The sequence below is a fragment of the Enhydra lutris genome, unplaced genomic scaffold (genome assembly GCF_002288905.1).
Source record: "Enhydra lutris kenyoni isolate GAN:26980312 unplaced genomic scaffold, ASM228890v2 scaffoldscaffold63, whole genome shotgun sequence".
Lineage (NCBI taxonomy): Eukaryota > Metazoa > Chordata > Mammalia > Carnivora > Mustelidae > Enhydra > Enhydra lutris.
In genome coordinates this window covers 9730752-9752833 of record NW_019154147.1, presented here as the reverse complement: position 1 = coordinate 9752833, position 22082 = coordinate 9730752, and the positions used below count along the sequence as shown (strand labels likewise).

At 37.3% G+C, this 22082-nt stretch overlaps 1 protein-coding gene across 4 annotated transcripts; it reads left to right on the top strand.

Annotated features, from left to right (window-relative positions):
- Positions 1-2564: 2564 nt before the first annotated feature.
- LOC111158824 (spermatogenesis associated 22) lies at positions 2565-18725 on the top strand. 4 transcript variants are annotated; one of them, XM_022521103.1, is made up of 9 exons: positions 2565-2654; positions 4266-4379; positions 6210-6338; positions 8156-8216; positions 8348-8443; positions 11821-12154; positions 14346-14475; positions 14936-15033; positions 18408-18725. In XM_022521103.1, exons 2-9 carry the CDS (start codon positions 4337-4339, stop codon positions 18597-18599), a joined length of 1083 nt encoding a protein of 360 aa, XP_022376811.1. In that variant the 5' UTR covers positions 2565-2654; positions 4266-4336; the 3' UTR covers positions 18600-18725. The 4 variants fall into 4 exon arrangements, with proteins under 4 accessions (XP_022376811.1, XP_022376812.1, XP_022376813.1 ...); XM_022521104.1 differs by lacking the exon at positions 2565-2654 and having other exon boundaries at positions 4176-4379; XM_022521105.1 differs by lacking the exon at positions 2565-2654 and having other exon boundaries at positions 4337-4379; positions 6210-6290.
- The last annotated feature ends 3357 nt before the right edge of the window (positions 18726-22082 follow it).

Here is a 22082-nt window from a genome sequence, read left to right as displayed (position 1 = left end):
ATATCTAAAAATTTTTATTAGTCTAATTCTTTTTTGAAAATTCAAAGAACTGATGGTATACAAAGTGGAACCCTTTCTAGTTATCACCATCTCACTATTAGGTTGAATATTTAATGTTTGGAAGTATTTAAAAGAATAAGCCTAGTAATTTCCAGCACTACAAATGTTTTGTAGGGGTGATGGTGCCTGATTTATTAGTAAAATAATGTAGTATAAAACAAAGGGAGAATAAATTTTTCATAGTCTTGTTCATCCAATAAATGCATGCAAAAAATTTTGTAGGAGACACATTTAAGTTGTTGTTTACAAAATAGTATGACTGGAGGATAAGGAGGGTCTTCTCTCCAATATTACATATAAGGAAGGTATCTCATTCATAATGCGGTTGTCCAACAGTCATGTAATTAATCAAACTACTCTCACTATTTAAATTTTTTCCTTCCTTTGTGGCCCTCTTGCTGTCACCCATTCTGACCAACTTTCCAGATGAAAACAAATCAATGTAGCCAAAACAAGATCAGTATAAAATAGGTAAGTTTATACACTGCTAGTAAAGATTCCACATTGACCATGTCAGTAGTCCTGACAGACGTAACACACATGTTGCTCATAGTGGGTTTAAGGTATTTGTTTTTAATGAGAAATCCATTTTTGGGGTGTGTGTGGGGTGTGTGTGTGTGTGTAAGGTAAAAATCGGTTTCCCCAAAGCTTTTAGTCATTTTTAAAGGTCTCTTTTTTGGAACCATGACAACTCACAAATCTTTTCAGACATTTTATTGTGTGAAATCTTTTTCAGATTAAATGAAGACACCATTCCTTCAAAGTTATTCCTTAGTTTAGCATTCATACTTATTCTTTTTTTTTTTTTTTAAGGAGGGAAAGGGGCAGAGAGAGAAGGAGAGAGAGACTCATATGCAGGCTCCACACCTAGGGGGGAGCCTGATATAGGGCTCTATCTCACAACCTTGAGATCACGACAAGAGCCGAAATCAAGAGTCTGTGCCTTAATTGACTGAGCCACCCAGGTGCCCCTCATTCTTCTTTTGACTTAATCTTACAAGAGTTGACCCTCCAACAACACAGGGGTTAGGGGTGTTGACCTCCAAGCAGTTGAAAATCCTTGTATAACTTCTGATTCCCCAACAACTTAAATTACTAATAGACTACGGCTGATTAGAAGCCTTACCAAGAGACAATTAACATGTATTTTGTGTATGTATTATATACTGTATCCTTACAATAAAGTAAGCTCAAGAAAAGAAAATGTTATTAAGAAAATCATGGCAGAGAAAATACATGTACAGTATCATACTCTAACAAAAATCCATATATAGGGGCTCCTGTGTAGCTGTCCTTGGGCGTCTCCCTTCAGCTCAGGTCATGATCCCAGGCTCTTGGGATCAAGCCCCACATCAGGCTCCCTGCTTGGTGGGAAGCCTGCTTCTCTCTCTCCCACTCCCTCTGCTTGTGTTCCCTCTCTTGCTGTGTCTCTGTCAAATAAATAAATAAAATCTTTAAAAAAAAAATCCATGTGTAACTAGACCTGCACGGTTCAAATTTGTGCTGTTCAAGGGTCAACTGTACATGTCTCATGGTTTCATAGTCCTAGGCCTGTACCAATAACCTTCCCTCCATCTCTAGACCCTCTGCACATTTCTGTTCACCTATCCCAGTCTTCAAATGGTCAGAAGTTATAGTAACAACAAAACATGTCTTGGACTCCAGGTGGAGCTAGGATTACTATTTATGGCGTCTAGTAAACATTCAGTAAATAGCTACTGTTACTAAATAAAAGCTAACATTTATTGAGCATTTACTGTGTGCCAGGACTGTTCATTCTCTATTTTAAGTACTTTGAGAACAGTTAATTAAATAGTTATATTGGGAAGCGAAATGTAGGTTTAGAGGAGGTCAATAACTTGCCCAAGACCAGGGGGCCAGGCAGTGACCGTCTATCACGTGAGGGTCAGAGCCCCGGTCACTGCACCATTCCGTTTCCTCTCCCTGGTCTCAAGTGCTTGTTCTCCACCGAGCTTGCACAGCACAGGCCCATCCTTATTGACTCTACTTGGATTTGCAGGGCCCTCTTCTTAACCCAGCCTCAGCTCTCCCACTGGCTGCCAAGCGACTTTAATTCCCAGCTATGACCAAGGGAGTTGAAACAAACCCTATGACCTGGTTTTGAGGCCTGTGGCCTTTGAGTTACTCTCTTCTAAGTGAACTCCCAGCATCTTACAAATTGATGTCTAGAACCTAAAATATACGTGCGCGTGGTGGGGGTGGGGAGGGTGTGTTGTGCCACCAGTCCTGGGTACACCTCAGCAGTGAACAGAAACAGGTTTGTCCCTACAGCCATTCCTGTGCTACGTACCTCACAGTTGTGAGTGGGAGGTGCGTTAATGTTCTCCTTCCTAAGATAGCGAGCATGCGTCCTTCTCATCGCCCAGGCCAGACGACACCATTTGAACCAATGACCCAAACGCAGGGGACCTCTGCGCCTGCGCAATTGGAGGCACGGGTGGCGGCGCGTCTGCGTAAAGCCCGACTTCTCGCGCTTTTTCGGAGGCGGGGAAGTGGGCCGTAGCTGACTGGAGTGTGTCCGCGGGAGGCAACAGGCCGAAGACGACGGTTTTTGGAGGCGTAGGAACCTGAAGGTTGAAGTTGCGTGTCGTGTTGGCTGGAGGGTCAAGAAGGGAAAGACTGTATTATCCCTAGTTAGCAAACTTCCCCCGTCCACAGATCAGTAGAGGTCGTTGGAAGAGAATTTACCCCTGACTGGGCCGCCTAGGGGGAGCCATAATAGGCCCTCCTGGTCGCCATTTGAGACGAGACAGTGGGCTTTGGCGGGGGGAACTGGGGTAGGGTGTGTGTGTGTGTGTGTGTGTGTGTGTGTACATTGGGCATACTTTTTGCTCATCGATGCTGTCAACCGCATTACTGCCATCCGGGTCCAGTTAGAAGTTGGGGTTGGGCAACTCGGGGTCCCTGACTCCATGGTCTGGGGGAGGACGCTTATTTTGTTTGCATGGTATTCAGAAATGTAATAGCCCTTGTAAGCCCCTCTCTAGGTTCAGTGTGTGAGTTACATTGGTATTTCTTTGGTGAGAAAAAGTCGCACAACCTCTCTTTTTCTTCCTAGAATGACATCAAGAATATTTTCTAAAGGGCCTGCTATATCCGGCTTCAAGCCCAGGATGTGGAAACAAAGCAGAAACAGTCTCTGCACTTATGTTTCCCAAGTTTTATTTCTATAAGTGTTATTTATTTATTTAGTTAGTTTTTTTAGATTTTATTTATTTATTTGTCAGGGAGAGAGAGCAAGCACAGGCAGACAGAGTGGCAGGCAGAGGCAGAGGGAGAAGCAGGCTCCCTGATGAGCAAGGCGCCCGATGTGGGACTCGATCCCAGGACGCTGGGATCATGACCTGAGCCAAAGGCAGCCGCTTAACCAACTGAGCCACCCAGGCGTCCCTATAAGTGTTATTTAGACATTAATGTTTATCTCAGTATGATTTACATTGTTGTATTCATGTATATTTTCCTCATTGGATAGTGAGTTTAGGAACAGAAATTACCTTGTTTACGTTTGTGTTTTGCCTTTTCATATAATAGGTAAGTGTTTGTTGAATTAAATTGCGATTGAAATATATTAGGACGCTGAACATGGAAAAAATTACAACATACTTTGTTGTAGAAGAAAAAACAAAAAACTTCTTTGACCTGTTGGAGTTATGTAGACACTGAATAGAAACTTATCATTACAATTATTCTGGATTTTGTGGCTTTAGTCTTTGATATTATATAATACAGGGGTCTCAAATTAATGGCCAAAGCAAGTGATCTCCACAGTGTTTTAAAGTGAGATAGAGCTTGTTCTCATGCTGTTAGTTCAATTGTTTTTGTTTCGTTGGTTGCCTTGTAAGCATACCAGTTTGCCAGTGTTGTAGTCCATTTCCGTCTTTATAAATTTGTTTCAGAACTGTTGCTATTGTGGGTCCTTGGCCCTAGAATACATTACATAGAGTGTGTGCAAATCCGTGCATGTTTAGGAAGAGAGGTATAGCCACTTTAGTCCTAACCAATTTCGAACAGAGTTGGAAAAGTAGATTGTTACAAATTCTTATGCAGGAAGAAAAGATGCTGTAAAGTGATTTCCTTATCAGGTTTGAAACCATAGTGTTAAATCATAATTTCAGTAATTACTAGGCTGAGAATTTGATTTTTTTTGTTGATACAATTTGAGTTGCAAATTTCTTTCTTTGAAGATTTAGTCAGACAACTTCATTTGTAAATTTGGAATGCTAAAGAAACGTTACAGACTTTGATATTGAAAAAAATGAAGAGAAACCTAAGTGAAAATTCAACTCGAAGTACAGCAGGTATTGAACAATTATATTCAATTTTATTTATTAAATTTTTATTTTAAATTTTGTATATTTTTGTAATAATTTATATATTTACAAATATAATTTTTATATATTATATATTTATATAATTTATATATTTGTAAATTTTGTATATATTTGTATATACCATGTAAACCTTGTGAAGTTTATAGATGGAACATTTTGGAAGGAACTTTTTAAAAAGATTGAACATATAGTCTAGCCTCTTTACTTTTAAGGTCCAAGGAAATAAAATAACGTAGTCAAAACATTTAGTGGCAGAGGTAGGAGTAAAATGAAACATTCCTGGATTTACCCTAGCATTCTTTCTACAAACTTTATGCGCTTGAGTTGTTGTTCACTTTTAAGCAGAAAACATAGAAATAGATTTATTTCTATTTGTATTTGTGACTTTCTTATTTAAAATATTTCTATCTCCCTAACAACTTCCCCTACCATTTCTGCTTTCCCAGTTTATTAGTTAGTAAAAGGATAGAGGATAAGGATGAAGAGAACGAGGAGTCTAGTGATAATGCACAGTGAAGACAGTAATAGCTATTTATGATAGCTGTACTGTATTCTAGCATTTAATTATATGTATTAATTTATTTAATCCTTACACCACCCCTCTGGGATAGGCATTATAATTGTCATTCCTGTTTTCCAGATGAGAAACTTAGGCACAGAGAGGTTAAATAAGTAATTTATGAAGTGGCAAAGCCAGCATTTGGACCTAGGAATCTGGCTCTAGTGGTCATGCTCTTAATTACTATATTTCCCTTCTTCTCTGTGTATGTCATAATAGCAGAATGAGTTAAGGAAATTGCCCAAATTTATACTTTGAAGTTGTGATTCAAACTCAGGCAGTCTGATTTCAGAGCTCACATAATTTTCCCAGCTTTTTATCATACAGTTATCACAGAGTCTAGATTTTCTCCATAGTACACGTGTTGATAGATCAGCTAGGGTATGATCTAGTGGCAAGATAATCTGAACTCAGATTTAGGAAGCTTGGGTCCTATCTAGGCACTGTGCAAGCTTTTCAGACCCCTTTTTGTCTGAGATCCCTTCTAGTTTTAGTGTTTATAAATTCTAACTTTTGGCTTGACTTGAGATCCCAGGCCTCCCATCTGGAGGGCTTGGACGTAATATTTATTTATCCTCATGTGGATTGAATATTATCACTTTAAGCATTCAGAAAATGATCCACAGAGAATATCCATTACAGACACCTGGAGTGCATGTTAAAATTGCAGAGTTTTGGATTCCAAACTAAATCTGTTGAAATAAAATCCATGAGATTGGGGTCTAGGAACTGGCGTGTTAAGGAAAATTCCATGTAAATCTTAGTCAGACTAAAGTTGGAGAACCATGGCCCTAAAGGGTGTGCTGTCACAGTCCAAAGAGTGGTTAGGGTTTTGGAAAGCATGGGTCAGAGTTTGGTTCTCCCTCACCTCTATTGTATTTGAAGGGCCCCCTCCAGTTGACATGGTAATAAGAAGCCCAGAAAGGAAATAAGGAAAACAAAAAGTGGATTTGGAAAGGGTTGGGGGGTGAGGAAGGAGATGGGAATTACTTCCAAACAAGTGAAATTAAATCAGTGTTAATGTAGAACAGGAAAGGAGTTTTTAATAGAGACAAATGAGGTTATTCGGGACCTTATAAAGAATGTAAAAATCAATCCAAAGATACAGAAATATATCTGTAATAAATATAAAATTAACATATAGAAGTAGACAAATCAAAGTTGTTATTATATACAATTATTCTTTAACTAGATCTATTTGCCTATTATGTACTAATTTATTGGTACATTCAATTTAGGCTGTTTGCCTGTACCATTGTTCAATCAGAAGAAGAGGAATAGACAGCCATTAACATCCAATCCACTTACAAATGATCCAAGTAACAGTACTGCTTCTGACAGTTATGATTTCCCTCCTTTACCACCAGGTGAGGAAATATGGTGAAAATTTTCAAAAAATAGGAATTAAGATTATAGAAAATTAACATTTTAATTTTATTACAATGGAAATAGAAAGTTTATTTTTTTTTCTTCTTTCCCCTATCCAAATATAGGGATTACTTGGCTCTTTCTGAACATTCCAGTACAGTAGTTTGAGTTTCCTTGTCTACAAGGGTGGCTTAGCATTTAAATGGAGTATCTTAGATCTGAAGCCTTTGTTCTAATGAAGTTGTAACCCACATTGTAAAGATTTGTTTTTTTCTTTTTCAAGATATATGGATATTGTAACTTAGGCATGTGGTGATAAAGAGTGGTGAAACTCAAGTTGCCTCAGGAATTGGGATATGTGTACACATGAACACAGGAAAAATGGGAGAAAATTTAGACCTTAGGAAGGATAGAAGCCTAAAATTTCTACTGCTTGGCTTTTTTCTCTTCTGAGCATTTTTGCTTTTCTTCATTTGTTACTTTATTTCTCTCATCCAGTTGGCTTCCTTATAACTTCAACTAGCCCGTGAACTAAATTGTCCTTGCTGGAAGTTGACATAGTCTTTTACTTCTAGTTCTCAGAGTCCACTGTTGACTGCCTTCTGTATCTTTTGATTAAATCTAAAGACAACCTTTGGTTCAGCACATCTTTTTAAGTAAGGTCACTAAAATTCTGGTTTAGCTTTATGATTAGGCCTCTCATCTCTGCAACGGTTAGCTGTGGTGGTGGGTGCTGAGAGGTCTTAATGTTTGCTGACTTTTTATTTCTCTTCAGAAAAAGGCATGGACAAGCAGGCATTCTGAAATATACTTGGTATATGCTGATTGTATACATTTACATATTTTTGAGGATACCTTAAAAATCTTTAATAAGATCTTTTGCAACTAGAATTTTAAAATTTCTCTCCCTTCCTCTCTCTCCCTCATCCCTCCAGGCCTGAGTCTGCTTGTAAATCTATATTTTCTTTTCTTCCATATTTGAGGAATTCAAAGTAGGAATTTTATATTATTTTCATTTTTATTGACAAAGGAAAAAATCCATATGGATGTGCATAAATTGGCATTTATCTGATCATCCTCTGCCATCTAAAAAAATTCTCTGACATTTAAAGTATTTTTATAAATAGCATGAATGTTGTCCTCCATAGGGAAATGTTCATCCTCCTGAAATACTGAACTGTCCAAGCTCTGAGCAGGATTAAAATCTGTCAGAGATGTAATATGATTCTTATATTGGGTAAGAGATATGGCTAGATCAGTGTTTTTCAAATTTTCGTCTTGATCCATTAGTTGAAGGAAATAGAAGAGAATAGAGTAGAATAGAAAATGTCAGGGTGCAACACACATGGTAAGGATACAAATTGATATTGCAGTTTTGTTATGTTCTCTCTCCTTTGTCTCTCTCTCTCTCTCATGTACACCATGCATGTGTGTACGTGTGTGTGCGCGCATATATTCTGGGCTATGTTGTACTTTTTGCTGTGGGTTGGGTTCAAAAAATTGAAGAAACATTGATTACACTAAATTCATGCTACAAAGTACAAGGTACTACACTAGAACTGATCATGGAAAAGATACAGATTAAATTACTACCTTTGTTTAAAATACAATGAGAAAGGAAGACATCTGTGAAAATTAATAAGGCAGGCTGTGACAAATTCCACAATAAAGTGCTGTTTGAAGAACATACCCATATCTTCCAAGTCCTTTTCTTCTCCAGGCTTTTAGTTTTCCACCTATTAAATAAATATGAAGTGATTATTTTTAAAAAATGATATGTATCTTACTTTTGTCTATGCTATTTGTATCTTTTGAGATTGGGCTTGGGAAGCTGTGAATCCAGAGTTTCCTCCTTCAATGAAAACAATGAACACAGGGTAGGTGGAAAAATATGTACCACTGACTATATGTGTCTGTTACTGACTGATGTTATTCTTCATTGTATATTTTACATTTCTCAGTTTGGAAACAAACTATTAATATTTAATAAGACCTATTTCTTTGAAAGGCAAATACCACATTCAGTTTCTCATCCTCTGAGAAGTCAAGATTCCATATCTAAGTCTACTCAATTAAATACTGAAAGAAGCAAGAGTCACTGGAGGTGAGTTTACTTAAGATTTTTCTTTTTTCTATCCCTTCTCTTTCCCCTCTTTTTCTCTCCTCCATTCCCTCTTCCTTCATCTCTTCCTTTCTCGGACAAAATTACATTTAGGAAATTTTTATGCTAAATAGTAACTAACCCCATAGCAGTATTAGCTACGTTTTATAAAAGAAGTTTAAAAATGCTATATAAGACTTTAATAATAGGCAAATTTTTAAAAAAATGGGCAAATTTGTCAGTGAATATGTTTCCAAAGCATTCTTCACGTTATATCGAAATTTCTGCCTATATTTGTCATCATGCTACAGATCATTAATAATCTAATTGACAGTAGGTAAAGAGTCAGGAAGAACTGTATTTTAGAGTTGGATATATTTAGGAATTGCCAACCAAATAGAATGGTGAATCTCACCCTAGTAAGACAGTCAGCTCCATAAACAGAACAGAGTAAGAAAGAAAGATGAGGACCAAAATGTGTGTACATAAACAGTGGTAGGTTCTCAGGAAATGAAGATGACCGTCAAGGAAGATGGCGAGAATGCTCCTGGATTATTGCTATAAGAGTCTAAGTTTAATTCCTAAATATGATGAAAAAATAAATAGGGAAAGGACATGGATTATTTGTTAGGTTGGATTTTAGTATTCCTGAGTAGTAACTACCAAAGGAAATAATTTTGGGAACAAAATATTAGAGAAACAACATCAAACATATATCTTGTATCAGTCTTGTTTAGTGCTGTGATACATTATTTTAATAATCCTTACAGCAGGGGTGCCTGGGTGGCTCAGTGGGTTAAGTCTCTGCCTTCGCTCCGGTCATGATCTCAGGGTCCTGGGATCGAGCCCCGCATCGGGCTCTCTGCTCAGCAGTGAGTCTGCTTCCTCCTCTCTCTGCCTGCCTCTCTGCCTACTTGTGATCTCTGTCTCTGTCAAATAAATAAAATCTTTAAAATAATCCTTACAGCAATCCTGTAAAGTTAACATTACCTTCACTTTTATTAGAGATACCATATTTTTTAAAGGGGAGAGACATTAATAAAATACTTAATAAGTACATCAAAACAATATACATATTTTAAAATTAGTTTTGATCATACTGGTTTCCTCAGAACCAGTTAGTTACTTTCTTTAGAACCAGGGCTTATTACCTAGGCCATTCAGTGGTTTGAGATCATCCTCAGAGGCACAATTTCAGCTGCAGATGCTGTAAGAAAATGCCTTCTGACTGGCATTTGAGAATTAGATAACATTGTAATATGGACAGGCAGTCAGTATTAGATATTCCAATTTGAAATCATAGATAATCTATCAGACAGTTGGACTATAACAACAGAAAATCCAGGAGCAAAAACCATTTGAAAACCCAGTTAGGTGGCTGGTAATCTGCTGAAGCTCTTTTAACTGGTTCTCTGCTTAGGTTTAGAATCTCTGCTTTATCTTCACATCCATGTAGCCCCTGTTAAGAGCTTGTTCTTGGGATCTCATTGGACACCTAGATCCAAAGAGAAGGATCCAAAGCAGACACTACCCTTCCCTTCTCAGAAGCCACTACAGATTTAGTGCCTTTCATGGTCTGGTTGGGATTTGAGGACATGGCTGAGCTAGATTGGCTGCTGAAGCAGCATCCTTGTGTGGGCTCACTCAGGAAGGTCAAAGGACTGTGGTTCTTCCAGGGCTTGTCCCCAGGCCACGAGCACCTCCTAGACAAAAATGTGGGAAGAAGTTAAAATGCATTATCAATAAGGAGCTGTGAGGGGTGCTTAGGTGGCTCAGTGGGTTAAAACCTCTGCCCTTGGCTTGGATCCTGGGATTAAGCTCCATATCGGGCTCTCTGCTCAGCAGGGAGCCTGCTTCATCCTCTCTCTCTGCCTGCCTCTCTGCCTACTTGTCTGTCAAATAAATAAATAAAATCTTAAAAAAAATAAGGAGTTGTGAAACAAAGAAACTTTTCTAAATTGAATAATAAACATAATTTTTATAGCCATGAGAGGAGAAAGGCGAAGTTTGGTTTCTGTTCTCTCTACTGAAAATAAAATTGCTGTTATATGAAGAGGTGGTGAATGAATGTAGGAAAAATTTTAAAGAGGTGTATCAGTTAATTAATAAAAATACAAGTAATTTTTTTCCTGGATATTTTGAAGTTTGTGAGATTTATCAACTTTTAAGGTTTGAAATTATTCATGATTTCTCCTGTCCTTATTTTCATACCTAATTTTGCACCTAATTTACTTAAGAAGGCTGCCCACATTAACAAGCTTCAGGCCCCATACAGTCTGGACTTGTGCCTGGTCACTAGGGAACCTGTATTATTTTCTCTAACAAGGGATGAGTTGTATTATTTGCCCCCTTGTAATACCAGTGATATTTTCAGGAAAATTTCAGAAATAAGAATTTGTGACCTGGATTAGTTTCTTCCTGTTGAACTCTTAACTGGTCTGCTTAGAAATTATACTTTGGATTTTGGCCTCATTAACATCATGTTCTCATCAGCTAATATAATTCACTTAGATTAATGTAGTTACTAAAAGGTTGCAACAGATTCATTAATTGGACTTTTAAGCTATATAGTAAAAGCATAAAATTTCTAATCAAAGTTATCTACACTGCTTGTATTTATTCTCCTTGTGATTTAAAATCACCTATAAGCCATAACTTGTTAAAATTTTATTCAAAGTTATCTACACTGCTTGTATTTATTCTCCTTGTGATTTAAAATCACCTATAAGCCATAACTTAACTTGTTAAAATTTTATTGTAGAAAATTTAAAAAATAAATACATAAAGAAGCAGGCAAATATCCTCAGAATCTTACCACTCAGAGACAACCACTGTCATATGAAAGCCTATAGTTTAAAAAATATACTTTATAACACTAGATTCTGAGTTGGGAGACTAGGATTCTCTGGGTTCCAGATTGACAATAACTTGCTGTATAACTTCAGGCAAGTTACTTCCTCAGTTTCATCACCTAAAAAGGGAGGTATGATCTATTGCAGAGTTGTTGTGATAATGTATTTGGGAGTTCCAACTAGTCAGTAGTTACAAAGTACTTTATAAATCATAATTTTTCACTATTAATTTTTAATTTTTAAATTTTTTTTTATTTTTTTAAAGATTTTATTTATTTATTTGACAGAGAGAGATCACAAGTAGACAGAGAGGCAGGCACAGAGAGAGAGAGAGAGAGGGAAGCAGGCTCCCGGCTGAGCAGAGAGCCCGACGCGGGGCTCGATCCTAGGACCCTGAGATCATGACCTGAGCCAAAGGCAGTGGCTTAACCCACTGAGCCACCCAGGCACCCCCACTATTAATTTTTTAAAAGAAGAAGTATATAGAAACAAAAAAACTAATATTAATTAAAAAAAATTCTATTACAGCTACAGGGATGGCAGCAAAAATACCAGCTGGAAAACATCGGACAGAAATGATGTTAGGCCTCAATGCAAAAGAACAAACCTGGTGGCAAATGATGGAATAAATTCCTGTTGGGGAGCTCAGCAAGGGAAACAATTAAGAATCTCAGAACCTCCTAACTTATCTCACCAAAGAGAAGCCCAAGTACTCAGACAAACACATTCGTCAGAAATCCCTGGCTCCACAATGAGAGGTCTAGACAAAAGCAGTGCTTTACAGGCATTTAAGCCTAGTTTTCAACAAAGTCTATTTAAGAAGAAAATGTTGGATGATATTCCAGAAAAAAGTAGTGTTAAGGTAAACTTTATAAATATGGATCATTTACATTTAAAAATATGAGATAAATACTTAAATTACAGAGATAAGAGCATTTAAAAATCAATCTCATGGCATGCATTACATGATTAACACAAATGCCTGGTCCCTGGTGTAGATGAATGTTTCAAAATATTTTCTTTGTGATTATGAATGACTGCTCCTTTTCATAGTTGCCTTAGAGTGTGCTACTGGGTTCTGAATCTCACTGTTGATTGATGATTGAGATGATGAGAGTTTATCCATTACTTACAGAAATTTCTCCCAGTCCTTTATGTGTCAGTCTAATTTTTTGTAACAGGGGTCAGCAAACTCTTTTTTTAAAGGGCCAGATAGTAAATATTTTTTTACTTTATGAGTCATATTGTCTCTCTTAAGTGTACCACTCAGCTCTACCATTGTAGTTTGGAAGCAACCATAGACAACACATAAATAATAGACTTGACTGTGTTCCAATAAAAGTTTTCAAAAACAGACAACAGGTTAGATTTGGACTGCAAGCCAGAGTTTATTTTACTTTTCCAGCTTCATATTCCATAATCTACAAATGCTTTTATATACTAGCCATTTCAGACCTTTCACAATTCTCTGAACATGATATGCACTCTAATATGACTCTGCTTTGGTTTAATTTTTTCCCTATATCTATATATCAGCCTTACTTCCCCCTCTCACCACTCTTTGCTCTAATTGTTCTTTGTTCTTTTATATATTTTGTGTGCTGTTGTTCACTACCTTTCTTCCCTTGTACCCTGGCCCAAGAGATTCTTTACTCTCCACTCTCGGTGCTCTGGAAGGCTGAGTTGTCCCACGTAGTGCAGCCTCCTGAGGTCCCCAGGCTAGCTCTTGTTAGGGGTCAGCCAATGGGTGTCACTGGCAGGAAATCAGAGGGGAGGGAGAGAGGTTGGGTTTTCCTATTTTCTCCCTGTTTAAATGTTGTATTGTGGGCAGTAGCTGTCCCCAAATGATACAGCTCTTCCATGAATCCAGCTTTCACAGGTGTGATAATTTTATTTCTTTCCCTTGTCCTTTCAGCCTAGGAATAATAGAAGTCTCTTATTGTTGTTAGTCTCGAGGGCTTAAGTACCCTGTTTGTCTTGCCCATACACCTGTTAAGAAGTCTTTTCAACAAGCCATTTGGGTTGTTTGTTTGTTTGTTTTTGCTAGAAATCTGACTAATGTAGCATATATCACAGTGGCTTTCAACCTTATGTTTCCTTGTACAAAAGAATGATAGTTACCTTAGTAACAATTGTTCATTATGGCAGTAGCTCTCAATGGAAGGTATTCATATCTTGGTTAGGAAGGGGAGGAGGAGGGAAGGTAACTGTAGTTAGAAAAAAAAGTCCCATCAAGTATTCTTTGATGTGCTGCCACCCTCACAAGGGAAAGTACCCTCTTCCCCCCTGAAATTAGTACTTGACGTACTGTATTCTTAGTTGATCTTTAAAAATGCCAAACACATTCTCACCACAGGGCCTTTCTATTTTGCTGTTTCCTCAACCCTCACTTAACAACCTATTTAAAATAATAATTCCTATTTCTTTTTATCCTTTTACTCTGTTTTTCTTTAATTCATAGGATATATTAATTCCTGACATTCTATTATGTATTTATTTGTTTATTTTCTGAATACTCCATTGGAGGGCAATATCGGTGAGGTATCTTGTCTGTTTTGTTCAGTGGTGGTTCCTCATTAGCTGTGTTTGGCACATAGTAAATGCCAGTAAGTACTTTTGGAATGAACGAGTGAGTGTGTTTGACTCCCTTGTTAGAGTGTGAACACATTAGGGAAAGGAACTATGTTTTATGCACCTGTGTTTATCAGAGGATTGGCACACAATGCTCTAAAAATATTCAGTGAATAAATAAATGAGTGCGTGAATGTCCATACAAATAATTTTCTTCTTGGCTTATTGTCTTCAAGTATATCCTAGTTTCTCCTCCTATAAACTGCTAATGATGTCTTTAATTTAAGGGAATAACTGCTAAAATTTTCAATATTTTCTTATATATTCTATACATAAGGACCTAGAATCTTTACATCGAAAGTGAAAGAGTGTGACAAGAAAAAAAAAAAAATGAATCGCTTCTCGGTCTTTTAGCTAACATCAAGTGTAAAAAAAAAAAAAAGGAAAGGTTTTTCTAATGCTATGTTTTTATTTTTCAAAAGGAAAGCTCATTTTATAAGTTAAAGCTTAAGGAAAAAGATAATTCTTTAAGAATTATATCTGCAGTTATTGAAAGCATGAAGTACTGGCGTGAACATGCACAGAAAACTGTACTTCTTTTTGAAATATTGGGTAGGTATAGTACTTTGGAAAACCTCAGTAATGCTATTTGGACAATAGTTTTAAATGTCTATAGGAATACCTAGGGGATCTTAAAAATAAAATTTGGAAAAGGATATTATGGTTTATTAGGATTTTCTTCATTTCTTAGATTTGTTATTGATTTGTGTGACTTAAGACGTATTTAGTTATTTTGGGTCGTATTCTTCTGATTCATAATGTTAAAATGGGAAAGATTGTTACAGGGGCTCTGTCTTAATTCCTGAGTTGAATAGGGCCAGAAATTTTGTTTTCCTTAGTATATAACAGTTTCAGAGATATTGTTCCTGCTTAAGATGTAGTCTTTATTATTGTATAAATAAAACTAGAAGAGCTTTGTGTAGGAATAGTTATTTAAATATTAGTTCCCACTGTTAAATTTTAGTTGCATTTTACCAGCACTGATTTTCTCCCCTATTTTAATGTTGCTTAGCTGTTCTCGATTCAGCTGTTACACCTGGTCCATATTATTCAAAGACCTTCCTTATGAGAGATGGGAGAAACACTCTGCCTTGTGTATTTTATGAAATAGTGAGTATTTGTTTAAATATTCTTTGCAAAGCTTGTGCCAACCAAACATACAAAGGCTGGTTATAATTCCATCATAGTAGAAATTCTGTTAACAATTTAGTATTACTTTCAACATTTTGTTTGGTTTTAATTCTGACTTTAAAGTTTATTTGTTCAGCTAATAGAGATAACCTACTGTGTGCCAGGTGCTGTACTAGATGCAGGGGATACAAAGTAGAATACAAGTGCTAAACAGCTCTTTCTTTCAGAGTTTATTATAGTCTCAGATAGAAAGAGGTACATAAATGTTACATTGTGGTATGATAAGTGGTAGGTAGAGGAATGTATGGTGTGCTATAAAAGTAGACAGGATGGGGCAGATCAGAGAAAGACTTTTCAAGAATGTAGTAACTTATCTTACATGTTTAAAGAGTAATAAATGAAGCCAAAGTGTGTTGGGGGAGGGGAGAGGTTGGAGGAATGAATTCTTAGGTAAGAGGGCAGCATATGCAAGGACATGAAGCTGAGAGCGTGGATTGTAGAGGAAACTGCACATAGTTTATAATCAACAGAGTGTGGAAGGACAGTGGTTCTGAAGTTGGAGGAAGGCAGGGAGTGGGCTGGGATTTAGGAAAGATTCTTGGTGATGAATAAGCCTGCAGGTGACAAAGGAGGCTGGAGACTTTGTAAAACTTACATACTCTGTAGAAGAGTTTGGTATTAATTCTGAAATCAGACTTGGATTCCAATTTTTACCCCACTATTTACTAGCTTTATGACCTTGAGTAAGCTGCTTAAATTCCCTGAGTTTTTTTAATCTGTAAAATGGGAAGACTAATTCCTACTAAAAGATTGTTTTGGAGATTAGATAATAAAATATATGAATGTACATTTTCTGACACATAGTAGATGAAAAAAAGTAATTATATTACTAATTTCTATAATATCTTTAATCCTTATTTTTCTCTAGTCTATTAAGTTTAAAAATCTTTTATTGAGGGCACCTGGGTGGCTCAGTTGGTTGGGCGTCTGCCTTCGGCCCCGGTCATGGTCCTGGGGTCCTGGGATTGAGTTCCGCATCAGGCTTCCTGCTCAAGTGGGGAGCCTGCTTCTCCCTCTGCCTCCTCTTCTCTCTCTGTTTCTCATGAATAAATGAATAGAATCTTTAAAAAAATCTTTTATTGAAGTATAACATATACCCAAAAGTATACAAATCATAATTGTACAGTTCTGTGAGGTACCTATGACATATCACAAAGTGGACATTACCAAGGCTAAGAAAAAGAATATTGCTGTCACTCCATGCATCCTGTGTCTCCTCCCATTCTCTACCTCCTCTCTCCTACCTAAAAGCAACTACTATGCTGATTTTTAATATCACAAATTAAATCTGTTTAGTTTTGAACCTTATATAAATAGTATTATATGGTATGTCTTTAAAGTCTTTGCCTCTGGGGCGCCTGGGTGGCTCAGTGGGTTAAAGCCTCTGCCTTCGGCTCAGGTCATGATCCCAGGGTCCTGGGATCGAGCCCCGCATCGGGCTCTCTGCTCAGCGGGGAGCCTGCTTCCTCCTCTCTCTCTCTGCCTGCCTCTCCGCCTACTTGTGATCTCTGACAAATAAATAAATAAAATCTTAAAAAAAAAAATAAAGTCTTTGCCTCAACACAATGTTTGTAAGATTCATCTGTTATTTTTTGAGGCTGTAGTCTATTTCTATTTCCATGTACAATATTCTGTTGTAAAACAATTTAGCTTTCTATTCTATTGTTGGTGATATCCAAGTTTCCAGATTTTTTGCTGTTATGAATAATATTCTATGAATAGTCTTGTATATATCTCTTGTACATATACACACATTTCTGTTGAGCATATACCTAGAAGTAAAATCACTGCATCATAGTTCATGTGTATGTTCCAGTGTAGTAGTTATTTACCAAAGAATTTTCCAAAGGTTTGTACTTATTTCCACTCTCACAATCAGTGTAGACAAATTAACAGTTTTTCTGCATTCTTATCAACACTTAGTGCTGTCAGTCTTTTTTATTTCAGCTATGTAGGTTTTTAGTGCTACCTTACTTTTCTGCACTTCCCTGGTAACTAATGAGCTTGAGCACCTTGTATGTTTACTGGCCACTTAGACACCTTCTTCTGTAAAGTCTTTTCAGGCCTCTTGCTCTTTTCTATTGAGTTATTGTTTTATCCTTACTGATTTATCGGAGGTTTTTTGTGTGTGACTATTTTGGGTACAAGTTATTTGTCCATTATTTGTATTACAAATTTTTTCTCATACTCCATAGTTTGCTTTTTTAGTCTTTTATTTTTTTAAAAGATGTATTTATTTATTTGACAGAGACACGGTGAGAGAGGAAATACAGGCAGGGGAGTGAGAGAGGGAGAAGCCAGCTTCCCGCCAAGTAGGGAGCCGAATGCGGGGCTTGATGCCAGGCTTGATCATGACCTGAGCTAAAGGCAGACACTTAATGACTGAGCCACACGGGGCTCTGCTTTTTTAGTCTTAGTGATGGCTGTTGAGGAACAGAAATTCTGCCTTTTAATATAGCCTTTTTAGCAATTATCAATGCTACCTTTTATACCTAGTGTTTTTTATGACCATTTGGTGAAGGGAATTCCAGAATACTCACCTTTAATTAATGATTCAGAAGATTTGATGCTGGCTGGTCTTTTTCCATTTTACTAGTCCCATGAAATCTAGAGCCCTTTTGGGTACCAACCCTAAGCTAAGGGTGAGGGTGAGAGTGGTGACCAGAATCTCTTTTCCTTGGGAGCCTCTGATTCCGTTTTTTATCTCCCAGTCCTAGGAGCCTGTCAAAACCTCTGCTCAGTTTCTTAGACTCTCAACTGCCTTGACTGTTCTTGACAGATAATCTCAAGGGGAAACATTCCTAAATGTCAAGGCCCACTTTGGACTTCTGTCTTTTCCCAGATGGGAGTCTCTCTACTCCCTCACTGCATTGGTATCTCTCTAATGTCTATGAGGAGATTTAAAAATATTTCATCCACCTATTGGAGTTGTTCTTAGCTAGAGAGTTGGTCTGAACTACCTGGTCTGCTCTCTACTGGAAGTGGAACTCTAGCAGTCTAATAAAATGAATAATTCATGTGCCATTACACTGGGAGTTATTGTCTTTTAAGACCAATAGCTTACCAGCTTGTAAGAAGCCCTACCCAGGTGAACATCTTTCCTCTGTGGCAGGACACCCATATATGCCTAGCTATCTTGGTCTTACAGGCAGTGGGGCCCTAAATCCGGTTGAGGGAATTACAGCTTTTTGGGGGTGATTCATATTTAGTTGGTCATATGATTAGTTTTAAAAAACTGAAATTCAGATGAAGTAAATAATAACATCTTTGATATTTATTTTTTTTAAAAACAGGATCGTGAACTTCCAAGACTGATTAGAGGCCGAGTTCATAGGTGTGTTGGAAACTATGACCAGAAAAAGAATATTTTCAAATGTGTTTCTGTTAGACCAGCATCTGTTTCTGAACAAAAAACTTTCCAAGCATTTGTTAAAATTGTAGATGCTGAGATGAAGTATTATACTGATACAATGAATGAAATTTAAATAGTAATAAGGGAAGTTTAAATATTATAATTTAAAGCATTTCCCTATTGTTTAAATGATCATCTCCATGCTTATAGCTGCTGTTTTTTGTAGTTCATTTGTTGAATTAAAATATTTCAATCCTTTTAAATGTGGAGTTTTTTTTAATGAAAATGGTACATTTGCTAAAATTAAACAACCATTTCTAGATAAAAATCCTCAAAATAGTAGGAATAGATGCTTATTTAACATGATGTAATAATATATTTGAGTCAGTCCAAAAGCCAACATCAAGCTTAATGGGAAAATATAGGGACATTCCCACTAAAATCAGGAATAAGACAAGGGTGCCCACTATCGGTACTGTTACTAAGAATTATATAAGAACTGCTAGTCTATGTAGTTTATTTAATTATTTCAAATATTTAGTGTGCATATGTAATATATATTTATATATTTATATATAATTTACACTTAATTCTCTATTTTCCTATATCTGTCCTTCTAAAATGCATCTGCATTCTGGTCTTTCCTCCCTACCTCTCCCTGCCCTCATTTTTAAGATCCCAATTGCGCACCAAGGGAGAAATCCCTTGGAAGGTACATGGAAGGAGGATGCAGAGGATGATAGCAAGTTCTTTTCTGGCTTTGCAGTTACTGCCTTATACCAAAGTTGTGATGCCAGTTGGGAGATCACATCCCAAAAGATTGATGTATACTTCTATAGAATATGAACCAGGAACCCATACATGGTGCTACTTCTCCCATAGCCATGATATATGGGTCTGGGAATCAAGAGGTGGTAGCAGGACTGACTTTTGTCATTATTACACCAAATGATGACCTCACAAAATTTTTGCTTCCCACCCCGACAATTTTAGGCTTCTGGTTTAGCGATCTTAATTTCTGTTATAGTCTGGGTTGCTCAAAATGCAAACAAAATCTTATTATTTGCTAGTATGTTTTTGGTACTGTTCTCTCACAGGAAGAGACAGAAGGGTATAAATAATGAAAAAAGGACAACCAATAACTGGGGTGGCTTATTAAGTTGACCACTACTGGTGAATAAGGCTTGTTGAAATGCATCATAGAACCGTCCACCTTAGTGAAAATGGGAAGCGTATATTCCTTAGCTCCCACCACTTGTTTTTTTTAAGGGTTGGCACATGGGTCCTGAACTCCCTTACATTTTCAGGTGTGTATGTATCAGTATTAAACTGGCTACCTGTGATATTCTACTCCGTGGAAGCAGAAAAACCCTATGCCAGGATGCAATAATCAGGTGGAGCAGGCCTGAGGTAGTATAGTTAGATTATATCTCTGTGAAGCTGGTTACAGTCTGCAGAACTGGTTACTGCAGCTGTAGCTGGAAAACAAGATGTCTCAGAGAATCTGAAGTGCTGCACAAGAAGTTGCTGGTACAGCTCCTAAAGAATATTTCTACCAGGATTGCTTTAATGGTTCTTTCCTATGGGAAGCTGAGACTGCCACTTGGCCATTTTAGGTTTTTTGTGTTACTGAACCAACAGGCAAAGAAAGGAGCTATGATACTGTCTGGAGTCATTAAATCTAAATTAACAATAGAAAATTGGATTTCTCTACACAATGAGGAAAGACCATGCCTGATATCCAGGAGGTTCTTTGGAGTACTACTTAGTAAAAGATAATGGAAAACCATAGTGACCCAATAAAGACATCAACACTGAGGATTTGGACTCGTAAGGAATGAAAGTTGAATGTAAAGAAACCATGGAGCTACAGTGATACATATAGAGGAAATATGGAAGAAGGAGTTATAAATATTAGCTATGGCCTTATGACCAATACAGAGTAAGAAACAACTGGAAACTAGGAGGTAATCTGACACATGTGGATAGTAGTGGCAGGGTGCTATTAAGGTTTCCTACAGATGTAAGAAGCTAAACATACCTCAATGGAATGAAAATCTGGGTTTCTTTTCCATCACTGCATGAGGAAAAATTGAAATTATCTGGGAGAGTTACCTTTTATTCCAGTACTTCCTATGCATCTGCATATGATTGGGTCATAGGGATCTAATCTTTATTAGCTGCAGGTTTATCTCTCCCCTTGAGTATGTTTATGAGAAACTGGGTTGTAGTGAAAGGTGATGCCACCCTGGGAATTTTTCCAAAATACGTCTTTCATGGCACTTTGTTCAAAGACCACTGATGATGACTTCTTGCCCGCAATAAAGCCTTTTACCCTGTAAGATATTTTAGGAATTCATAGTCTTGTCCCTCTTCCTTTCTATGGCTTCTCCAAGCATCCTCCTTCACCTCCCAAAAGGAAGGCTCCAGCCCCATGGGACTGTCCATTCCTTAAACAGGGAATGATTAAGCATCCATATTATGAACTTCTCTCCTTCCCCACCTTCCCCCAAAGTATAGTCAGGTGTGATCAGTGATGTAATCAGTCTCTGCTCCAGGACTCAGAGCATTTGCCGCAAGGGTCCTGGGTGATTTCTGTATCTTTAATGAGTTCCTTTAGGATCTAAACTCCTCTGGGATCCAGGGCCCCTTAGGTCCAGGGATATATAGAATGGGAGATTTGAGAAGGGATGTTGCAGATACAGTGATGACTACAAAAGCTGGCACTTCACATGTCTTAGTAAATAAAGGGAAACAGGACCTTAAGTTAGTGTGCTGGTGTCACCCTCAGGCATACTGGGTAGGTTGGGCAAAGGGTGAATGATCTGATCCATTAGGGTCCTTCTAACCCGAGAGTCTTTTTTCCCAGGTTGTATGACATTCTGCAGGATAGGTTCTTCAGGTATGATAATCCTCCTCTTCTTCATCTCCCTGCCTCCTGAGACTTCCCTAGAAATATTTTGTCTGATGTTACACCATCATATGGTTACATAACTAGTTACACATAACTGGTTACACTGGTGTAACCAGTTACACCAGTTACATCAGTTCACCAGTTACATCAGTTCACCAGTTACATTTTGTCTTTTCTTAATGATAATATTCATAAATATTGCTATATAAGATCTCAAATCCAGAAATTACCTTTATTTCTTCCCTTTATCCCCAAGTTACTAAATCTCGAGATCCTTCAGGTTCATTTTTTTTTTTTTTTACAGCAATATCACTGAATCTTGTGGATGCAGCAAAAGGAAATAGTGATGGTGTGGATGTATACTGGGCCGGCTATTTTGGTTAAAGAGAAGCATAGTTGAAGTTCAAATTTTCCATGAGTAACAAGGTTATGTCAGGCAATTCTATAATAAAGTGCTGAAAGTTATTAATTTTTGTTCTAAGATGATTTAGTAGAAGTAAATATTTTAATAGAAGTTTGCTGTCTCTAAAGTTGAAGGAATGCATGTCTCAGTCTGAAGCACAGCCAATGAATATTTACGAAACATTGGCTATAATGAGGCACTGTGCCAGGTGCTGACACTTCTGCAGTCACGAAGGCAGACGTGGCCTTTCCCGCATGTTTACAATCCAATAGGGAGAACAGCTGTAACCAATCTCCTGG